The 20,581-nt window shown below is 40.5% G+C and overlaps 1 protein-coding gene across 1 annotated transcript in view; it reads right to left on the bottom strand.

Annotated features, from left to right (window-relative positions):
* LOC308642277 (ras and EF-hand domain-containing protein-like) overlaps nucleotides 1-20,121 on the bottom strand; it is a 72,536-nt gene extending 52,415 nt beyond the window's left edge. The window contains exon 1 of the mRNA XM_081281125.1: nucleotides 19,580-20,121. Coding sequence (XP_081137251.1) covers nucleotides 19,580-20,010 — 431 coding nt within the window. The 5' untranslated portion in view covers nucleotides 20,011-20,121. The remainder of the gene's footprint in view (nucleotides 1-19,579) is intronic.
* Between the last annotated feature and the right edge of the window lie 460 nt (nucleotides 20,122-20,581).

The following is a 20,581-nucleotide window of genomic DNA, read 5'->3' as shown; positions in this document are numbered from 1 at the left end:
AAAAAAGTTATTACAGTAATTCACCTGAGTGAACAAGACGAATCTCACAAAGCAGGAGTATTTATCTACTTCCACATATAGCTTTTTAAGCATTTCCCAAAATTAAAAAAAAAAGATTAAAATAATAATTCCATGGCTGATGATCCAAGATACAGGGTGACAGACTCCCATGAATTCATCTCAGCTTGAGTCATGCCCTCTCATGGCTAGACGCCTCCCTGTTATCTGTATTTATAAAAACACAAACCTATGTTTTGTGCTTATCTTTCCAAGTGGCATAATTTCAACAAGGGCAATTTGTAACTACAGTGTTTATTTGGGAAATTTTCAATATAAACAAAATTGGAAAAGGGGGTTAAGTATAAATAAAAATGGAAAAGAAATTAAAATGCAAATACTAATTATTTCAAAATAATGGTAGCACTCCAGCTATCTGAAATTCAGGTATCTGATACCATAAAACCTTCAAAAGAAGGTTGAAAGTCGGGACAAAAATAAACAAAACCCAGCCTCTACTGCACCCCTGCTTGGTACAGAAATAACCTGCTTCAAACAGGTGTTTTAAAACACAATTCTGAGGTATTTGATAATTGTTTCCCAAATCTTCAACAGATAAAGATACCCAGGAAGGAAGGACATACCAAATTGTGAAACATCAGCTTGTAGCCTGACAGCATGAAGAGAAAACACAGGAACCCACAAGGCCAAGTTAAACCCCTATGTTCATAAATTCCAGGGATATCCCTATATCACAGCCCTGGGTAAAACCAGACTTCATAACGATCACCCTGAGTTAGGGAAGAAAGATTAAGTGATTTTGCAAATAATTATTTTGAGCAATGCATTCACTGTATACAACCACACACTTACAAAAGAGATGTGTCAGACTGCTAGTTGCAACACTGCATATAATAGGCACAAAATGGAAATTACCCAATGGCTATTAATAAATCAAGTGGATAAGTAAATTGTGGTATCTCCACACAGAACACTCTATTGCAGTGCAAATAAAAAGACTACAAGTTCACAAATATAACGATGAGTGAAAGATGCCAAATACACTGTAGGAATCTATGTATATGAAGTAAAAAAGTAGGCAAACGATAATGACTGCCCTGGAGGAAAGTAGCTAAGCTGATTGGAAGGGGACTTTCAGGGGGGCTCTGCAGTGTGGTGAATTATCCTGGTTCCCAGCCTGGATGCTGGTATGTGTGAGCATCTGACAGGTAAAAACTTTAATTGCTGGATAAGAACTTCATATCATTTAACAGAGTAGGTGACTTTCTAAGGCCCCAAATGCTCAGCTATACCATGTTTTAATTCTAGCTGGGGGTCATTAGGTAATTGGGACTGTAAAAGTTCAAGAGATTTTCAAACTTTTGTGAACTGACAGAATCGTATTAACCTGAAGGCAGTTATCACTGTACTTTCTTAGGGGAGAAGATGCACTGTCCTTTTAGACCAATACGAAGCCTCAAATCTGTATACAGAGAATCAATCAAAGACTATCTTTGTGCATTGCTGTAGCCTTACATGAATTTGTACCCAAAATTAGAGCCTCTCTGTCATAAGGCAGACAGCCTCCTTTTGCATCAGTTAGCTCATTCCCCAGATCAACAGGTGAATGGCACTAGAGTGGAAAAGGCTTTCCCAGAATTTTAATGCTTTATGTCCCCAAGTCACAGCCATAGAATGCAAGACCATGAACATGACTGAATATAGGGGCTGCAGAGGAAAGCAGACTGGACACAATACCCACTCATGTGCAGTTTCCTCTTGGCACAGACAGATCTCTTGCTTTCCGTGGCTTCTCTCAGATCTTTGGGCACTTGTTTTTGTCACCATAACCAAGCAGCCACAACCCACATATCCTCCATCCAGCTACCTTCACCTCTGGGATGAAAAAAAAAAAAAAAAAAAACACTGAAAAAATCCTACATGTTATTTTTTCTTCTTTTCTTTTTAAAATATCTACAGGTACTCTGAACTCTTGTATTTCTGTTAAGAATCTAACATGACTTCTTTATTGCACTAGTATTGTGTTAGGATTATTAATGTTTATTTGAATATTCATTCTGGTTACAGGGTTATACAGATATTGAGTGGTTCGCACCCTCCCTAATTCTTTTCTTCCCTACACCCTGTGTATGCTTTCAGAACACCCAATATCATTCAACAGAGTAGGTGATTTTCACAGTAGGTACACCCACTACATTAAGAGTAGGAATGCGGGCACTGTCATTCGTTCATTAGTATCTCTAAGCTACCCATTCCCACCATTCTGAAGAACAGGCTATGCAAGTAGGTTTCTGAGGAAGAAAAAGAAAGTACTTCACACCACAAACACTAACACATTTTACAGCATGTTGCTCAGGAAACATGGGATAGTAATGTCCTAAACATGGATATTCTAAACAAACAGGTTGGTGTTTCAGTAATTGTTCCACCTCAGCCCAGATCAGACTGCAACTCTGTTCTGTTGAAGCAAGAATTACAAGGTGACTGTGTCATGTCGGAGGATGAAATGGTGCAGTATGGCAGTCCTAAGCAGATGGGCAACAAGTCTGCAAGTGCTACCCCAACCTCCCAGGACCACTTCTACCCTGAGACAAGGTAGCTACAGGCAGCCAACAATACACCTGTATTTTCACCACTGCATTCAGATTTCAGCATGTACCACTCCTTTAGTACTTTTTTCTTTCTATCCATATATTTCAAAATCATTCTTAGTCAAAGACTATGAGACAATAAAATGGCCACTTAAGCATGCACCATTATTTTATAGTTGTAAAGGATCACAAAGAAGTGTCAAAGCCAAACATTCTCATAAAACACCTCAAATCTAAATTTAAATAATTAAAACTGAATGTTTCTTCTGTTTGGTCTCTAGGAATAACCTGCTTCAAACAGGTATTTTAAAACCCAATTCTGACTTATTTAATAATTGCTTGTTATAATTTGGATTTGGAAATGTTCCTTGAAAAGCTCATGTTTTGAAAGCCTGATCCTCAATGTAGCAAGGTTCAAAGGTGGGGCTTTTTTTTTTTTTTAAAGAGAGAGGAGAGAGAGAGAATTTTTTAATATTTATTTTTTAGTTCTCTGTGGACACAACATCTTTGTTTTTTTTTTTTTTTTTTTTTTTTTTTTTTTTTTTTGTATGTGGTGCTGAGGATCGATCCCGGGGCCGCACGCATGCCAAGCGAGCGCGCTACCGCTTGAGCCACATCCCCAGCCCCAAAGGTGGGGCTTTTTACACAGTGATTAGGGCTGTAACTCACTGGTGAATTAATTCATTTGTTGGATTACTAATTTGAATAGACTAATGGGTGATAACCATAGGCAGGTGGGGAGAGACTGAGGAGGTAAGTCACTGGGGCATGATCTTTGGGACTATATCTTGCCCCTGGTGTGTGACTATTGTTGTCTCTGCCTCTCTCTTTCTCTCTATTTCCCAGCTGTCATGAGCTGGGAAGCTTTCCTGCACCACACTCTTCCACCATGATATTTTGATTCATTTCCATCCCAAAGCAATGGAGTGAGCTGACCAAAGACTGAAACCATGAGCTCAAAATAAATTTTTCTTCCTCTAAGTTGTTGTTTTCAGGTATTTTGGTCATGGTGATGAAAAACTAACATAGATGAATGGATAAAAAAAATGTGGCATAGGGGGCTGGGGATGTGGCTCAAGCGGTAGCGCGCTCGCCTCCATGCGTGCGGCCCGGTTCGATCCTCAGCACCACTACCAACAAAGATGTTGTGTCCACCGAGAACTAAATAAATAAATATTGAAAATTCATTATCTCTCTCTCTCTCTCTCTCTCTCTCTCTCTCTCTCCTCTCTCTTTAAAAAAAAATGTGGCATATGTACACAATGAGATATTACTCAGCAATAAAAGAGAATACAGTCATGGCATTTGCAGGTAAATAGATGGTGCTGGAGAAGATAATGCTAAATGAAGTTAGCCAATTCTCAAAAAAAAAAAAAAATGCCAAATGTTTTCTCTAAGGAGGCTAATTCATAGTGAGGTAGGGAGGGAGAGCATGGGAGGAATAGATGAAATCTAGATAGGGCAGAGGGGTGTGAGAGGAAGAGAGGGGGCAGGGCATTAACAAGGAATGTGATGGAAATCATTATCCAAAGTACACGTATGAAGACACAAATTGGTGTGAACATACTTCATATACATCCAGAGATATGAAAACTTGTGCTGTTATATGTGCAATAAGAATCGTAATGCATTCCACTATCATTTATTTTTTTAAATCCATTAAAAATTTAAAAAAATAAAAATAGTACCAAAAAAAGCTTTCTCATACAAATAAAAAGTTGAAAAGTAAAAACAAAATAATAAAATAAAGAAAGAATACCGAGCTGGGGATGTGGCTCAAGCGGTACAGCGCTCGCCCGGCATGCGTGCGGCCCGGGTTCGACCCTCAGCACCACATACAAACAAAGATGTTGTGTCCGTCCGCCAATAAATAAAAAATAAAATAGTGAACAAACACTTTAAAAAAAAAAAAAAAGAAAGAATACCAATTAAAAAGAAATAAATTCCTATAAATAGTTTTCACATGAAGGATAAAATATTCTAACAATAAAGAAAATAACACTGAAATACCAGGAAATGACCACATATAACTAAATTCTCATAATTTTAATCATAAATCATTCCATTCCAATTGACTTCTTACATGTTTTAAAAACGTGACAGCCAAGTACTTCCAGACTTAAAGGGAAAAAAAGTGAAAATATCAGGGTAAAAGGAATCCTATACATCCCATTACATTGAGAACTCAACCTCTGACCCCAAAGACAGACTTATTAGGACAGCCTAACATGGAGGTAGAAAATGTTATTCAGCAACATTTGATAAAGTTTGAATAGGGTAACTCTGCAAAGTGCAATAATATCAAGAGCAAAAAAGAAAATAAAGATAGAATGTTTTCAGGTTAAAATACTACCCCACAAACTTGCAAAGGAAAAGAAGTAACACCATTCAATTTGAAGTTAAGATATCACAGAACCAGAAGCTCAGATTAACAGAGATCATTAAAACAAAATCAGGCCTGACAGCTGCATTTACAAGGTATGGATTCAGAGGCTGCAAAGTACAAATGGTATCTTTCCTGTCTCCATCCTTTGACCTTCACAGATCATGCAAAACTGAAAATGTCCACCTAAAATCCAGCACTCTTAGCAACAGTGAGCCTACATTCTATGTAGCAGCTATGGATAGCTGAGAAGTGATAGAGCTGAGGTATGACTGACCCTAGCATTTGAAGCCCAGGCCCTTACTGGCCACAGACTCCAAGTCATTGGATCAAGGTACATGCCTGGCCCTGGAAGCCTGCTGGTTTGTGAGCCCTGCTCCATTTCTTCAATTGCAGCTCATAGTGGTAAGGGTGAAAGGGAACTTGGACTCATTTCACAGGGGCCTGGAGTCCCTCTGGATGGAGCTGTTGTGCCACCATGAAGAGGATGAGTTTTTGCATGTTCTGGAAGGCATGAAGGCATGAATTCTCTGTCTGAGAGTGGAGGACGCTCCATTGATGGGGCTGATCTGCCTGATTCCTGACAACCAGTGAGAGCTGGACTCAGGCTATCCATCCCACGATTCTTCTCTTCTGAGAAGTAAGGATCACTGCTGTTGTCACCTTCTGGATAGAGAGAACATGCCCAGGAAACTTTTCTTTGGGGCAGGAAATATGGCTACAAAACACCATTTTCTCAGTGAAAAAAATGAATGGATGAATGAGAAATTATAGGAGAAAGGTAAGAAGAGTTTCTTCTCTGGGAAAAGAATACAACAAGAACAAAAACATTCCTTGTTTAAAACTGAGTAATTTAAGATGAACTTCTTCCCCAGTATTATGTCCTCAGCTTAAATGAAGAAAATTAATATGAAAAATAGAAAATAAAGAAAAATAGACCAATGTTGTGAAACTTATATAGTTCTTGAGGATTTCAAGTCCATTTAGAATAATATCTATCATACTTGACTACATTGTAGACATCAATAAAGAATTTCCTGAGAATGCCAGAAATGACTTGAAATATTTTTAACACCACATTTGTTAATTATGAACAGACATGAAAATCACACATAAATTTCTTATATTGATAGCTCCAACACATTTGTAATATCAACATACATTAACAAAAATCAGCAAAATTAAACTTTGCAGTTTAGCCAATCTGACAGAGAACATTTTCACTAAAACTAAATCTCCACAGCCAATGGCAAGGTGGTACTGGCATTTTCCACATGGCTCTCTTGGGTGCACTTCTGTGAACCAAACCCCATTCTTCCCATCACTTTTTTATTGACACAATAGAAAATCCACCACTCTGGGTTTTCAGTCAACTTCGGCATATGTGAACACACCATTCATATACCAAGCCCACCTTTCCTCTTTGATTGTCCACCTACACGACTACATATATGCCACACAAACATAAAGATAGGTTTTTTGAAACTGCATAGCTAAATCTGCAATGCAGGAGTCATCCATGTGATTCTGAATGTGCTCACATTTATTTGTCTGATAACACGTCCAAAAAGAAAACACGAAGTCTGTCTTCTACAACTCTTGAACATATGTGTAAATGTCTGAAAGGATCTGTGGCCCCAGTTTTAAGAAACATTGACATAAAACATCCACAGTCCAGGGTGAACAGTGTTCTGGTAAGGCAGGAGGAATGTTTCCATTCATTGCTCTGCATCTGATACCATGAGAAATATCAGATACCATGAGATATATATCGAAAATTCCTGAGTATTTAAGAAGGTGAGATAATGAACTCTCTAAAGGTTAGAGTCAGCTCTATGGACTCTCACCAGTGCCCAGTGAGATATCAAGGACAATGCCAACAGTGAATTAGAGAAGGAATGAAAGAAACATGTTTGTGCTACTGCATCAATATATCTTGATTTTTCTAGGATATGCAGACTAAGGCTTTCAGGGATAAAATTCAGTAAATTTCACTTTCCTAATTACTCTGACAAAAGCAATTATCATTGGAAGATCCTGGGTATTTACGAGTTGAAGCAATGAACTTGTATGTTTGAGAAAATGATTCCAAGGACAACATATGTCAGAGATAAATTCCACCATTACAACTTTCCTCCAGGATACAGTGTTTACTTTCCATTTTATAACCTGATACAAGACTAATAATGTCAAATGAAGCAGTCTAAACACTCAGGATACATAATCTCTTCTTAATACTTCCTTCCAACTACATACCACTGTCAAGTTTAAGTGCTACCTAAATTGCAATGAGTTATATATAAAGCAAGAACACATATCGTATATACCCTCTTAGAAGAGAAAAGGGAAGCACATTTTGAATCACCACCGCACTGTGACCTTTCCCAGCTTCTTAAAGGCCACCTGTCCTTTCAGCTATGGGCTTCCAAACTTCTATTCAGGGCAGATCAGCATGATGCAGCTACTTTTATGTTACAAATGAAAAAATACTGAGTAACCCAGGCAGAAATGAAGAAACAGAGAAAGATTTAAATGCTCAGAGTGATAGGATTACTACAACCATGAATTTGAACAATAACTGGGGAGAAGAGTAAATAAAAAATTTGGCTTCAAAGAAAAGCTAGAGAACAGTCTATGTTCTTAAAGTCTAGTCTTCCCGAGTACACTCAGTTTTAAGCCTTTTTATTTATCTAAATCATAAGGACAGAATAAATCATCTCTCTTCAAATTCTGAGAGCCATGCTCTGAGCAATCAAGTGAGATCTGAGAGTCAGAAAGCCACTGTCCACGTGGTCAAAACTGAGAGTCCTCTAAAGACGAAGGCTGGAAAGAAACTACTATCTTGAGATTGAATTCAAATATCAGAATGAGAGTGACCAAGCAGAACCCATGAGACCTAAGCCATGCATGGATTTATACAAGGCCCAGAAGAAAGGCTCCAAGGTTAAAAGAATATTTGTGATTCTAAAAGACAGATTTCTCCCACTCATCAGGGTAATAATACATATAATTATGAAAAAAGACATATTAAAGAGAGAAAAGCAATAGAACAGCAACAGTAAAGATAATAAAGAGATAGAGGTAAAGATATAGATATAGATAAAGACACAGACATTAGGATCCTCGATCAGAATCCAGAAAGCAGAGAGATCTCCAGAATGCCTGTGGCTAATACACTAACAGATCTCAAAGACAGTGCCAAAGGTAAACGCCACATACAGTCTAAAACAGCCTTGAACCTCATTCAGCACTGGTGTGCAATCCATCACTATGTTGCAAGGCTGGAAGAAATCTCATCTCCTTGGATGACAACTGCTAGGAGCCACAAGCAAATATATGATGTATGGCACCTTTGGTTGTAAAGTGACGCCAGTTAGCCACTGAGATATGATTATGTTAAGATTTAAATTCATATGGAAATTGGACTCCCGCTGTTCACCCTGGCCTGCTACCAGACTCATGTTACGGGACTCATGGAGAGTTCCCATTGGTTGGGGAAGGATAGTAGGAGGAAATTCCGGGGGAGGTCCGGGGGACCCCCGGTTCCGAGAGACGGGAGGGTCCGGTAGACGCCTGCATGGGAGGACCGGGTTTGGCTTGCCGGCGCCTACAGAGTATTGGTGGCTTTTTCAAAATAAAGTTTTGTTCCTGCTTGAGTGGCTCGTGATTCGGTGCCCAGCCAAGACTGCGGGATTTGGCGGCCCGTGCGGGGAACGCCTGAAGCTTAGAGGTGAGTAAAATTGCTCGCCCCTGAGGGAAGGTGACAGGATGGGTGCCCATCTCAAAAAACAATGTGTTCTTGTTTTGATTTATTTTGTTTTTATTTCGAGCTCCCTAGCCCTAGAATTTTCTCAGGCGAACTGGGAAAAATGGTTGGCTCAAGGTTTGAAGTTATTTGGCCCTGAGAAAGAGAAAATCGATACAACCATTCTCTGCTCCGTTTTTGTTTCATTCTGTTTCGGCTTTGTTTTATCCTATCTTATTGGGTTACGTTACCTTTATAGTAGATTAGAATCCAGTAAAAAACAAACCGAAAAACTGTTAAGTAAATTGTTAGAGGTCCAGACTATGGTAGAAAAAACGCTAGGTCAAGCAAAAGAGAAGGTCTCTCAAGCTAGTCAGAGGAAAATTTAAAGAAAGCAAGCTTAGAGGAAAAGCAGCCATCAGGTGGAGAATTACAACAGGAGGCTGCTACTAACTCCGTTCTATCACCAGAGGGCGTAATTCAACCAACAGCTCCATCTACCGCTGAGCGGCCCTCAACTCCCGTAGTTGATGGACGGAATTCTGAGACAGAACCCCAAAGATTAGCATGCCCTGTACTTGAGCAGGCAGGAGGGCAACGAATTCACCTTACTTTAGATTTCAAAACAATAAAGCAATTAAAGGAGGCTGTAACAAACTATGGGCCGCAAGCTCCCTTCACAATAAGCATGGTCGAATCTGTTACCAACTTGGACATGACACCAGCAGATTGGGCTAACATGTGTCGATCTGTGCTAAACGGAGGACAATATTTGTTATGGAAGGTTGCCAATGAGGAATTTTGCATGGAGACAGCTAGGCGAAATGCAGAAGCTGGTTACCCTCAAAGAAATATAGAGATGCTATTGGGAAAGGGACCTTATGAGGGTCAAAGACAGCAAATTGAATATGACCCTGGCGTATACGCACAAATTGCTGTAGATGCAGTTAGGGCATGGAAAACTTTACAGGGGCATGGAGACTTACAAGGTCAATTATCTAAGGTAATACAAGGAACTAATGAACCTTACGCTGAATTTGTAGATAGACTTATTCAATCAGCCTCTAGGATATTTGGTAATACAGAACAGGTAATGCCATTTATAAAACAACTGGCTTATGACCAAGGAAATCGTTGCTGCAGAGAGGTCATTAGACCATGGAGACATGAAGATTTAAACACATATATTAAATTATGTAGAGACATTAATGAACAAGGGCAAGTCTTAGCAGCAGTACAACAGGCTTTAGATGCCAGGCCAAAAACATGCTATAATTGTAATCAAACAGGACATTTTAAAAGGAGTTGCCCCATAAGAGGAGGGTTTAACAAAGCTGGGTATCAAAGGAATAGAATACCGGGTATTTGCCCACGATGCCATAGAGGGAAACATTGGGCTAATGAATGCCGTTCTCAAACCACCATAGAGGGTATTCCGTTATCAAAAAACGGACAAGGACCAAGTGTTTACCCACGATATCGTGGAGAAAGGTATCAAGCTCCACTGCCAAAAAACGGATTAGAGGGCCCAATGCCCCGGGGCCCAAAACCACAAATATATGGGGCAATGGAGGAACCCAACAGCACCATCAAGGTAGTGCCCAGGACGCATTATCCATTAAATCCCTCAGACAAACTAGAGGGAGCGCAGGGCTGGACATCTGCGCCTCTGCCAGAGCAGTACTAACTCCAGAGATGGGAGTTCAAATCATTCCCACAGGAGTAAAAGGACCTCTTCCCCAGGGAACAGTAGGTTTATTATTGGGACACAGTTCTTCTACACTAAAAGGACTTATGATAAGTCCTGGGGTAATTGATCCCGATTTTGAGGGTGAAATAAAAATTATAGCTAGTTCTCCAAGAGGTATATCAGTAATTTCACCAGGAGATAGAATAGCACAGTTATTAATAATACCCAGCCTGCATGATAAATTTTCCAGTTGTAATGTAGAAAGAGGTTCCAAGGGATTAGGCTCCACAGGTGTAGATTGGGCTATGCTGTCTTTAAATTTAGATTCTCGCCCAATGCTAAAATTAAATATTCAAGGACATGACTTTAATGGGCTGCTGGACACAGGAGCTGACCTTAGTGTCATCTCTCGTCAAGAATGGCCAAAACATTGGCCATTACAACAAGCCACTCAAACGCTTCGAGGCCTAGGAGTGGCGACTAATCCCGATAGAAGCGCAATGGTATTAGATTGGAGGGATCCTGAAGGATGTGAAGGAACTATACAGCCCTATGTATTAGATCATCTTCCTGTAAATTTATGGGGACGAGATGTCCTAGATCAATTAGGATTGACATTAACAAATAACATCAATCCTAACGCGCCCACTACTAGGGCTAAACAAGGCTTTAGGAAAGAAAAAAGATTAAGAGAACAAGAACAAGGTATGACAGCACCTATTCAAATAGATCAAGAAATAAATAGACATGAATTGGGTTTTCAGAAAGGGCCACTGAGACAATCAAAATTACTTGGAAATCAGAAAGACCAGTGTGGGTTCCTCAGTGGCCCCTGACTAAAGAAAAGATACAAGTAGCCCATGACTTGGTCAGACAACAATTAGCGGAAGGACATATACAACCTTCCGTATCCCCCCATAATACTCCCATTTTTGTCATTAAAAAGAAATCTGGTAAATGGAGATTATTACAAGATTTAAGAGCCATTAATAATGAGATGGTTATTATGGGACCTGCTCAATCAGGGATTCCTCAATTGTCTGCTTTACCAAAAACCTGGCATGTTTTAGCTATAGATATTAAAGATTGTTTCTTTTCAATTCCAATTCATCCCGAGGATAGTCCACATTTTGCATTTACTATCCCTGCACTGAATCATGAAGGTCCTGATCAGAGATATGAATGGAAAGTACTCCCTCAAGGGATGGCTAACAGCCCAACTATGTGTCAAATTTATGTTAATAAAGCAATCCAGCCACTTAGAAATCAAAATCCTGAACTACAAATATTTCACTATATGGATGATGTGTTATTGGCACATAAAGATAAAAACACATTACTAGAATGTTATGCCACACTTACAAACTTATTGAAAAATTATAATCTAGAGATAGCAATAGATAAAGTACAATTAAATCTTCCAATTAATTATTTAGGAGTTCTATTATCCTCAACCATGGTCCGTCCACCAAAAATTCAAATACGAGTAGATCAACTCAGATCACTTAATGACTTTCAAAAGTTATTGGGAGACATAAATTGGATAAGGCCTTATCTAGGCATACCAACAGGAGAGTTAGGACCTTTATTTGATATTCTAAAAGGTCCATCAGATCCAAATTCACCCCGCATGTTAACGCCTGAAGCAAGAAAAACATTAAAAATCATTGAAACATATATGGAAAATATGCATTTGGATAGAATTGATATAAGTTTGCCTTTATTATTTATTGTACTACCAACAAAAAATATTCCTACAGGAGTATTTTGGCAGGAAGGTCCATTATTGTGGATACATTTATCTTATTCTCCTAACACTATTCTTACTAGATATCCTGAGGCTGTAGGACAATTGATACTCAAAGGAATAAAAGCAGCTAAGGGAGTATTTGGTATTTCTCCCAATAAAATTATTACTCCATATACTATGGATCAAATTGATGAGTTAGCTAATGAGTTAAATACTTGGGCAATAATCATGTGTAAAACTAGTGTTTCATTTGATAATCACTTACCATCTAATCCTTTGTTGTCTTTTTGGTCTAAGCATCCTGTAGTTTTTCCAAAAATGACAAGAAAAACCCCTATCATAAATGCTCCAAATATATTCACTGATGGGTCAAACAATGGTACAGCAGCAGTAGTTACTCCTGATCAAACTTTTACATTTTTAGTACCCAAGCAATCAGCTCAAAAGGTAGAGCTTAATGCAGTATTACAAGCTTTTATGATGTTTAAAGATTCTGTATTTAATTTATTTTCTGATAGTCAATATGTAGTTAATGCTATAGTATCCCTTGAAGATGCTGGTAGGATTTCATCTTCTTCTACTGTTTTCTCTTTGTTTTCCGCTATACAAAGTCTAATCTGGGACCGAAAAGATCCATTCTTTATAGGTCATATCAGGGCACATACAGGATTGCCTGGAGCCCTTAGTATGGGCAATGAACTAGCAGATAAATCTACACATGACATACATATTTTCTCCACAATAGAAGAAGCTATAAATTTTCATAAAAGGTTCCATGTCAATGCTAATACTTTACAAAAACGTTTTAAAATAACTAAAGAACAAGCCAGACATATAATAAAACAATGTCAAAATTGTGTGACATTTTTACCACACGTTAATCTTGGAGTCAATCCTAGAGGACTGATACCTAACCATATTTGGCAGATGGACGTCACACACTTGCCAGAATTTGGAAAATTAAAATATTTACATGTTACAGTTGATACCTCTTCCGGATTTTTGATGGGCTCCCTTCATGCCGGAGAAAAAACTAAAGATGTTATAGCTCATTGCTTACAAAATTTTGCCACTGTGGGTGTTCCAAAACAGTTAAAAACGGACAATGGTCCTGGTTATACTTCCACCTCTTTTAAACAATTTTGCTCATCATTTGGCATTACTCACATAACAGGAATTCCATACAATCCACAAGGACAAGGCATAGTTGAAAGAGCTCATCAAACTATTAAAATGTACTTATTAAAACAAAAGGAGGGAATTGGGAAGGGGTATATATCCCCCAAAGATAAACTTAAAATAACCCTTTTTACTCTAAACTTTTTAAATTTGGATTCATCGGGACTTAGTGCTGCGGAAAGACATTTGTACCCAAAAAATGTACATAAGCCTAAGGTACTTTGGAAAGATATTCTAACAGGACAATGGAAAGGCCCGGATCCAGTGATAGTCTGGAATCGGGGCGCTGTCTGTGTTTTCCCACAGGATGAACAGCAACCGATTTGGATTCCAGAGAGATTAACTAAAACAATTTCTACAGAAAAAGATGATTTGACTCAAATCCATAACAGCTGACATCCAGAGCTCCAGCTTGGCTATTCTCACATATCTGCGACAGTGATTAACCAAGGTGTTTTTTTTTTTTTTTCAATATCTATTTTATTATTGCATTTTTCCCACATCATAAAGTTCTATTTTAATTTTGAGCTCATACAAACCTAGGTTAATGTTTTTCTGATCAGTTTTATTTTTTGACTGTGTTTTATTTTTTTGACTGTGGAGTTTTTAAACATTGCAATGGAGATTTCACCTAGGTATAGTTACAAGGCCTTTATTTACTATTGTCTTATGTGTTGTATGTTGTGTGCACACTTCTGTTTTGTGTTGTATGTCTGTATGTGTGTATGTCCATATTTCTTATATGAGGAGCGCTCATGAAAAAATGGATCCGAATTTTTTCTTTATTCACGTGATTTATATGGTTTAATTTAAATTAGGTGAACAGCTGTTAATGATTGTTTTTAGAGATGGTTAACAGATCTGTTTGCTTACTAATTTAAATTAGGTAAACAGCTGTTAAGGATTGTTTTTAAAGGAGTTTAACAGATCTGTTTGTTTACTTTCACCTTTCCTTTTCATTATATTTAATAATTCTGTTCAGGATAATGTCTCTTTAGCATCATTGCCAGAATTTCCATCTCCATCCCAATTCCGGTGAAGACTGAGATAAAACCAAACTACAGCTTCTATGATAGCTATCACAGTAAACTGTATAAACTGATGCATCAATGAATATAACTCAACAAGTAATGCTCAATCAAGGACTTGATTTACTTTGGGAGGAAATGGACATATTGATAGACTCCTCCAATTTGAACTGCCTGCAGAACTTGCCTGGACTATATATCAGTTGAATACATTGTGAAATATCATCTGGTGCACCGAATTGTGGTACTGCTGGCATATCTTTGCTGATGGTGTCACCAGTGATGCCATTTCCTTGCCAGCTCACCCCATGTTTATTGTGGTAATACTGGCATATCTTTGCTGATGGTGTCACCAGTGACACAATTTTTCCAAAGGAGCCATCAATTGGCTTGGTGTCGTGGCATTTCTGTATCCTCCTCCCTTCTACTAGTGATGGTCTAAAATTTGGGGGCCAACAGAGGTGAGGCAAAGAACCTCACCCCCCCACTGGCACCAAGGCTAAATTTGGGGGCCAACAGAGGTGAGGCAAGAACCTCACCCCCCCACTGGTGCATAGGCCTATCCACAAGCATGGCTGAATGCTGGACCAGTAGTCAGTGACGGGTTGATCTGATTACAGTGGATTCAACCTAAGACAGGAAGCTGACGCCTAAATGTCAGTTCTCCCATGACGGGTAAGAACCATATGTTAAATTGGACAACCTACCAGGCACGGTCCCTAGCCACATTGCTTGTTGCTTAATTAAACAGAAGGGGGCAGATGCTAGGAGCCACAAGCAAATATATGATGTATGGCACCTTTGGTTGTAAAGTGACGCAAGCTAGCCACTGAGATATGATTATGTTAAGATTTACATTCATATGGAAATTGGACTCCCGCTGTTCACCCTGGCCTGCTACCAGACTCATGTTACGGGACTCATGGAGAGTTCCCATTGGTTGGGGAAGGATAGTAGGAGGAAATTCCGGGGGAGGTCCGGGGGACCCCCGGTTCCGAGAGACGGGAGGGTCCGGTAGATGCCCGCGTGGGAGGACCGGGTTTGGCTTGCCGGCGCCTACAGAGTATTGGTGGCTTTTTCAAAATAAAGTTTTGTTCCTGCTTGAGTGGCTCGTGATTCGGTGCCCAGCCAAGACTGCGGCAGACAACCACATATTACCAGCCACGTGCATGAAAATATACATTTATCTTTAAACACTATCAACACACACCAAAGTACCAAGATGCTAACATGTTGAAGATAGTCAAGAGCCAAGATCAAAAATAGAAAAGCTGAATTTCCTCTCCCATCTGTAGGTGGATCTGTAGGTGGATCAGTGCCAAAAGCTCAGTGAGTGAAAGGAGGAGAAAACTGAGGCACAATGGACTCAGAAACAGCCCTCTTCCATTCCACTCCCTTGTTGGTTGATCTCTACCTTGCTCCCCCTCATGGTGCCCTCTCTCTCCTCCATCTTGGTATCACTCTCTGTGCAGATCTTTCTTTCCCTCCATCTCTCCTCCCTTTCCTACCGTGCCAAGGTCATGGAAATGCAGGGCGCTGAGGAAGCAGCTACAGGATTACAATAGAAAACAATCACACTGGAAAGGGCTAAAGTGGAACCCGAGGCAGAGAAATACAAAAGAACCCTGATTAGTAAGGAAACTTTGCCTCTGCTTCCAGTTCTTAAAATATGCACAGCTAAATAGAGCTGATGTTCAATTGTGAATTTGGTAATCACCATTCTAGTTAGAGGGGCATGCTGATGTACACTGTTTTCCCAGTATTTGTATAGTTCACACATGTATGGTCTTGGTTCTTCTCAATTAAGTTTCTTGTTTTTAAATTACTAAATAAAAGCATCCCTTTCTAAATGGTGTACGCAAAAACTCCGCAAAACAATGTGAAACAACTAATCACACAGGAATGATGTTGGTTGTTTAAAAAAATCCTGCCTAGCCCTGTCTGGTAGATGACCAATCACGATGTTAACAGACAGACAGTCAACCTAAGTAGGTGCCCTATTTGGCCAACTGCATGATCCCATTCCTGACTGATAATGTGAATTTCTAAATTGATTTATCAAAGTGAACCAATTCACAAATAACAATTTAAAACTGATAGAAATGGAGTTAAGACTCTGAAAATATACAGATCTGGACTATAGGAAAGAGGTGAACTCTCCTTCAGTCTCCCTCACCCACCTCTGCCCGCTACCAACAGTTCAACACACATGCACCCTATTTCTTCCTCTCCTTGGCAATCTTTGAACACTACCAGCAGCTTATGCTAGGAACTTACAAAAAACAGTGGAGGAATCTACAAAAGAAATGGAGAAAACACAGCATAAAGTAACTGCACTCTTTAAATACTTACAAACTAAAGAAATAAAAAATACAAATTTATTTGATTATCCAATAAACATTTATTTGAAGACCATGTATACCTGCTGGGCTCAGGTTAACAGGTCACACACTCCTTGGGACTCTCCCCTCCCAAGACTTCAAGGAAGTGGCCCCTGAGTTTTCTAAGAGAAAACAATTTTGGCACACATCTCAAAGGGTGTTCTAACATTGTTTTATAATGCAATATTATTTTCTCTCTAATCTCACAATTATCAGGGACCAGGTAGTTTAAAGTCAATATCACTTAATATTTTGCTTGAATGATCCTTGAAATGGAAATCCTGTTAACACTACTATTTTGCCTCTATAGGAATAAACATTATTATATTTAGTATCCACAGTTCTCAAACTAGATATGAATACTGCCCTCCCCCAGATTAAGGGCGGGGCACCACCAGATAAGATAGACTTTCAGGTAGGAAACAAAGCCACAGATGGAAGGGCACACCTTCCTAGAAAAACAATTTTTCCCTCAGAAGAAAATATAATATTTTATATTAAAAGAAGGCCCAACATATCATGTAGTAAAATTAACAACTAGTTGATGTTTTTTAAAGATAAAAATTCCAAAACTTTTAAGAAAATTTCTACTTGCAGCAGTGTATTAGGTTACATCCACAATATATGGCATTTTCTGCAAATGATCCTCTTGCCTTTAAAAGTGTGTAGCTTTTTTGGGGGGTGGGGGGTGAGGGGAGAGTTATGCTAGGGATCAAACCCTGGGACTCACCCATGCTAGGCAAGTGCTCTATCACTGAGCTACACCACCAGTCCTTACATGTTCTTTGATGAAACTTTGGGGGAATGTTTCACACACACTGTGAAATCTTTAAGAGTGTGAATTACATCCAAGTCCTTCTCTTTGTCCCCTGGTACCTAGGACAGTACCTATGACAGTATCTGGCACATGGTGGGTACTCAATAATGCTTGCAGAATTAATTTGGTTGAAATAATGACAACAGCATTATCAATAACAAAAGACTGTTATCACATTTGGATGGAAGGAAGAAAAGATGAACAGTTGTATGAGGAAGTAGAGGAGAAGCAATCCAATTTACCAAAACAACTAATGGTTGCCATGGTAACAATCAGATGAAGCAACTCAATTTAGTTCTTTTCCACTAACAAGTACTGGAAGGCAAATAGTATACTTGTTTATTTCAGATTGGAAGGACTTAGGACACAAGTCTACCAAGTGACACTGGTGCCCATTAAATTTGATAGCCTCTGGAGAATTTGGAAAGGCATGATAATAGTAATTCCACCAATGATATTACTCCTAGTATCTACTTTGACCCTAAAAATGTCACTAGCCATTTAAAGATCAAGTGTCAAACATCTGCTGCAGACTTGATATCTGTGAGAAAGAGATTTCTCTCTCTCTCTCTCTCACACACACATCAAATACGATGTGGACTCACCCTGCTTCATTCCTAAGATTATTACTTTTAAAAAATTAGCTGGATCCAAACTAAGTTACAGGATGAAAGATGACTCAAACAAACAATATAGTTCATAGTAATGTAAAAATTTTCTACTTCCCTGGTAGAGGCACTGCATTTTTATCTCACTTGTAAACAGTAGAAAGGATCAGTATCACACCCACTTTCTCCACATACTCCCTCTTTCACCTGAGTGAGTCATTCCCCCTGCACAGTATTCCCCTTACTTTCTAGACTTGAGAGAGACACTGGGAAGAGGAGGAAGCAAGGACTCCCAGATCTTGAGCCTTGAACCAATGAACAAGCACACTGACAAATCCCAAGACTATTTCCTTTTTTTAGTTTTAAGTCTCAGATATGCATTCTGATCACTAAAACGGAGCCTTTCTTATATCAATAAGGACATCTAGAGCTCAATATATTGTCAGCTGATATCCAAACAGGAAGCAGGAAAGCCTGTTCAGCACTACAGTCTGAAAAGCAGAAATAGCAGCTGGAGACCTACTGTGACACCAAGACACGGACAGAAGCAAATGAAACTGAAAAAAGCTCTGAGCATCTCTCCCTCCATGCCCTGAAATCCCACCTGCCGCCATTCCCTTAACCCCTGGAAATTAAGTTAGTAACTTAGTATTATTTATTTCTCTCAGAATCATAGGGGCAATGAATATACAGTATGATTTTGTCATTTTATTCTAGTGTATAAAAAGTGAGAGTTGAATCCCTGGTCTTTAATTAACCGACCAAGTACCTTAATTTCTGGGTCAGTTTCTCCTTCAATCAGAGATAAGTCTTCTTTCCATGAATTCTGAAAATTAAAGGCATGAACTCTGTAAAATGCCTATCCCACAGTAGGCATCAGTGAATATCAGTGAATAAATGTATATGCCTGACCAAGTTTTCTCTTCTACCTAGTCTTGGGAAAATAACAAATCTAAAAGCTACTATAAAGGATGCCAAATTGGCAAACTGCTCAGGCATTAGCCTCAGGGTGCAACCAGAAGGCCTTGAGTAGAGGATGACGTAATAGGGCCCAGTTGAGACTTAGGGAGCGCTCCTAAACTCGTGCTGTGTGCCTGAATGGAGGCTGCGGGTTTCAAGGTGGCACCTGTAATTAACAAAGTGCCATTTGCACGGCTCAGAATCAGCAAGTGAAACTTTCCCCCTACAGCAGGATTATGTGAGCGCATTTCCTTAACTTTTTTTTTTTTTTTTTGGCAAAGTTAAAGTAAGTTGCTGAACAGAGAAAAGCAACTCACAGAAGAGCCAGATCCACTGGGTCTGCATGTCCTGAAAGTTCAGGACAGAAGGCAGTGCAGCAGAGAAGGCAGGAAATGCCATCATCACCTCCCGCCCCTGAAGCACACACACCTGGGGATGAACTTGGCCTCATCTCCAAGTCGCGCCTGGAAGTCCTGCGAAGCCCGACCCGGGTTCGTCGGTCCCCACGGGGCGGAGAGATCCGCGGCGTCCTCCAGAATGTCCACGTCTTCGTCGCAGTCCGCGGGTTCGGCTCCCGGCTCCGCAGTAGCAGGCGGGGGCTCCAGTGGCCCCCAGCCCCGGCGCCGTCCTCCGCGCCGGGCCCCGCAGAAGCCGCGCGCGAACTCCTGGAAGGTGATGACGCCGTCGCTATTGGCGTCCAGCCGCTGGAACACGGCCTCGGCATCGGCCGGCAACACTCGCAGCTCCGCGCACAGCGCGCGGAACTCCTCAAGCTCCAGGCGCCCGGAGCGGTTCGCGTCGCAAGCAGCGAAGAGGGAGCGCAGACGGGCGAGCTCCTCCGGGTCCCCGTCCGCCTCCATCCCGCCGGCGAGGACAGCCGACCGGGCTCCGGAGCGCAACGGGACAGCGCGAATCTGGGAAGTCGGGGCCACCTGCTGCTGCTGGGAGCCCCGGCGAGTTGGGCTCGTCAGGCTGGTTCGGCCACTTGCCGGGAATATCCGGGCGGGGCGAAGCGTCTGGGCGGGTCCAGGGCGGCGCGCTTCCACGCTGGTGACTGCCGGTCCCCTACAGGCCCCCAGAGAGGTCGGTGTGCCCCGGACTCCCTGCACAGAGCTGCAGCGCCGGGGGCTACTGAACCCAGCGCTGCGCTTTGGCACCCTCCACTTTCCCAGCGGGTCTGGCTCCGCCCAGCCAAGAGGAGGAACCTGGCTCTGGTTTCCAGGCCTCTGGAACCGGCCTGAGTCGGCCCAGTAGGATTTGGGGAACCCAGCAGGAAATAGGGGTGCTTCGCTTAAACACTGATTGCTCTAGTAAAGTGCATGGCTCAACTCTCCCCAGAGGTGGTGCTGGCATGAGCCATGGAAGCTAACTTCACGGGAAAGGAAGGGAGGGGTGAGATTCCAAATTGGTTAGTTATGTGCAATAAGTATT

This window comes from Spermophilus citellus (genome assembly GCF_964194105.1).
Source record: "Spermophilus citellus genome assembly, chromosome: 2".
NCBI lineage: Eukaryota > Metazoa > Chordata > Mammalia > Rodentia > Sciuridae > Spermophilus > Spermophilus citellus.
This window is presented reverse-complemented; position numbering and strand designations above follow the sequence as displayed.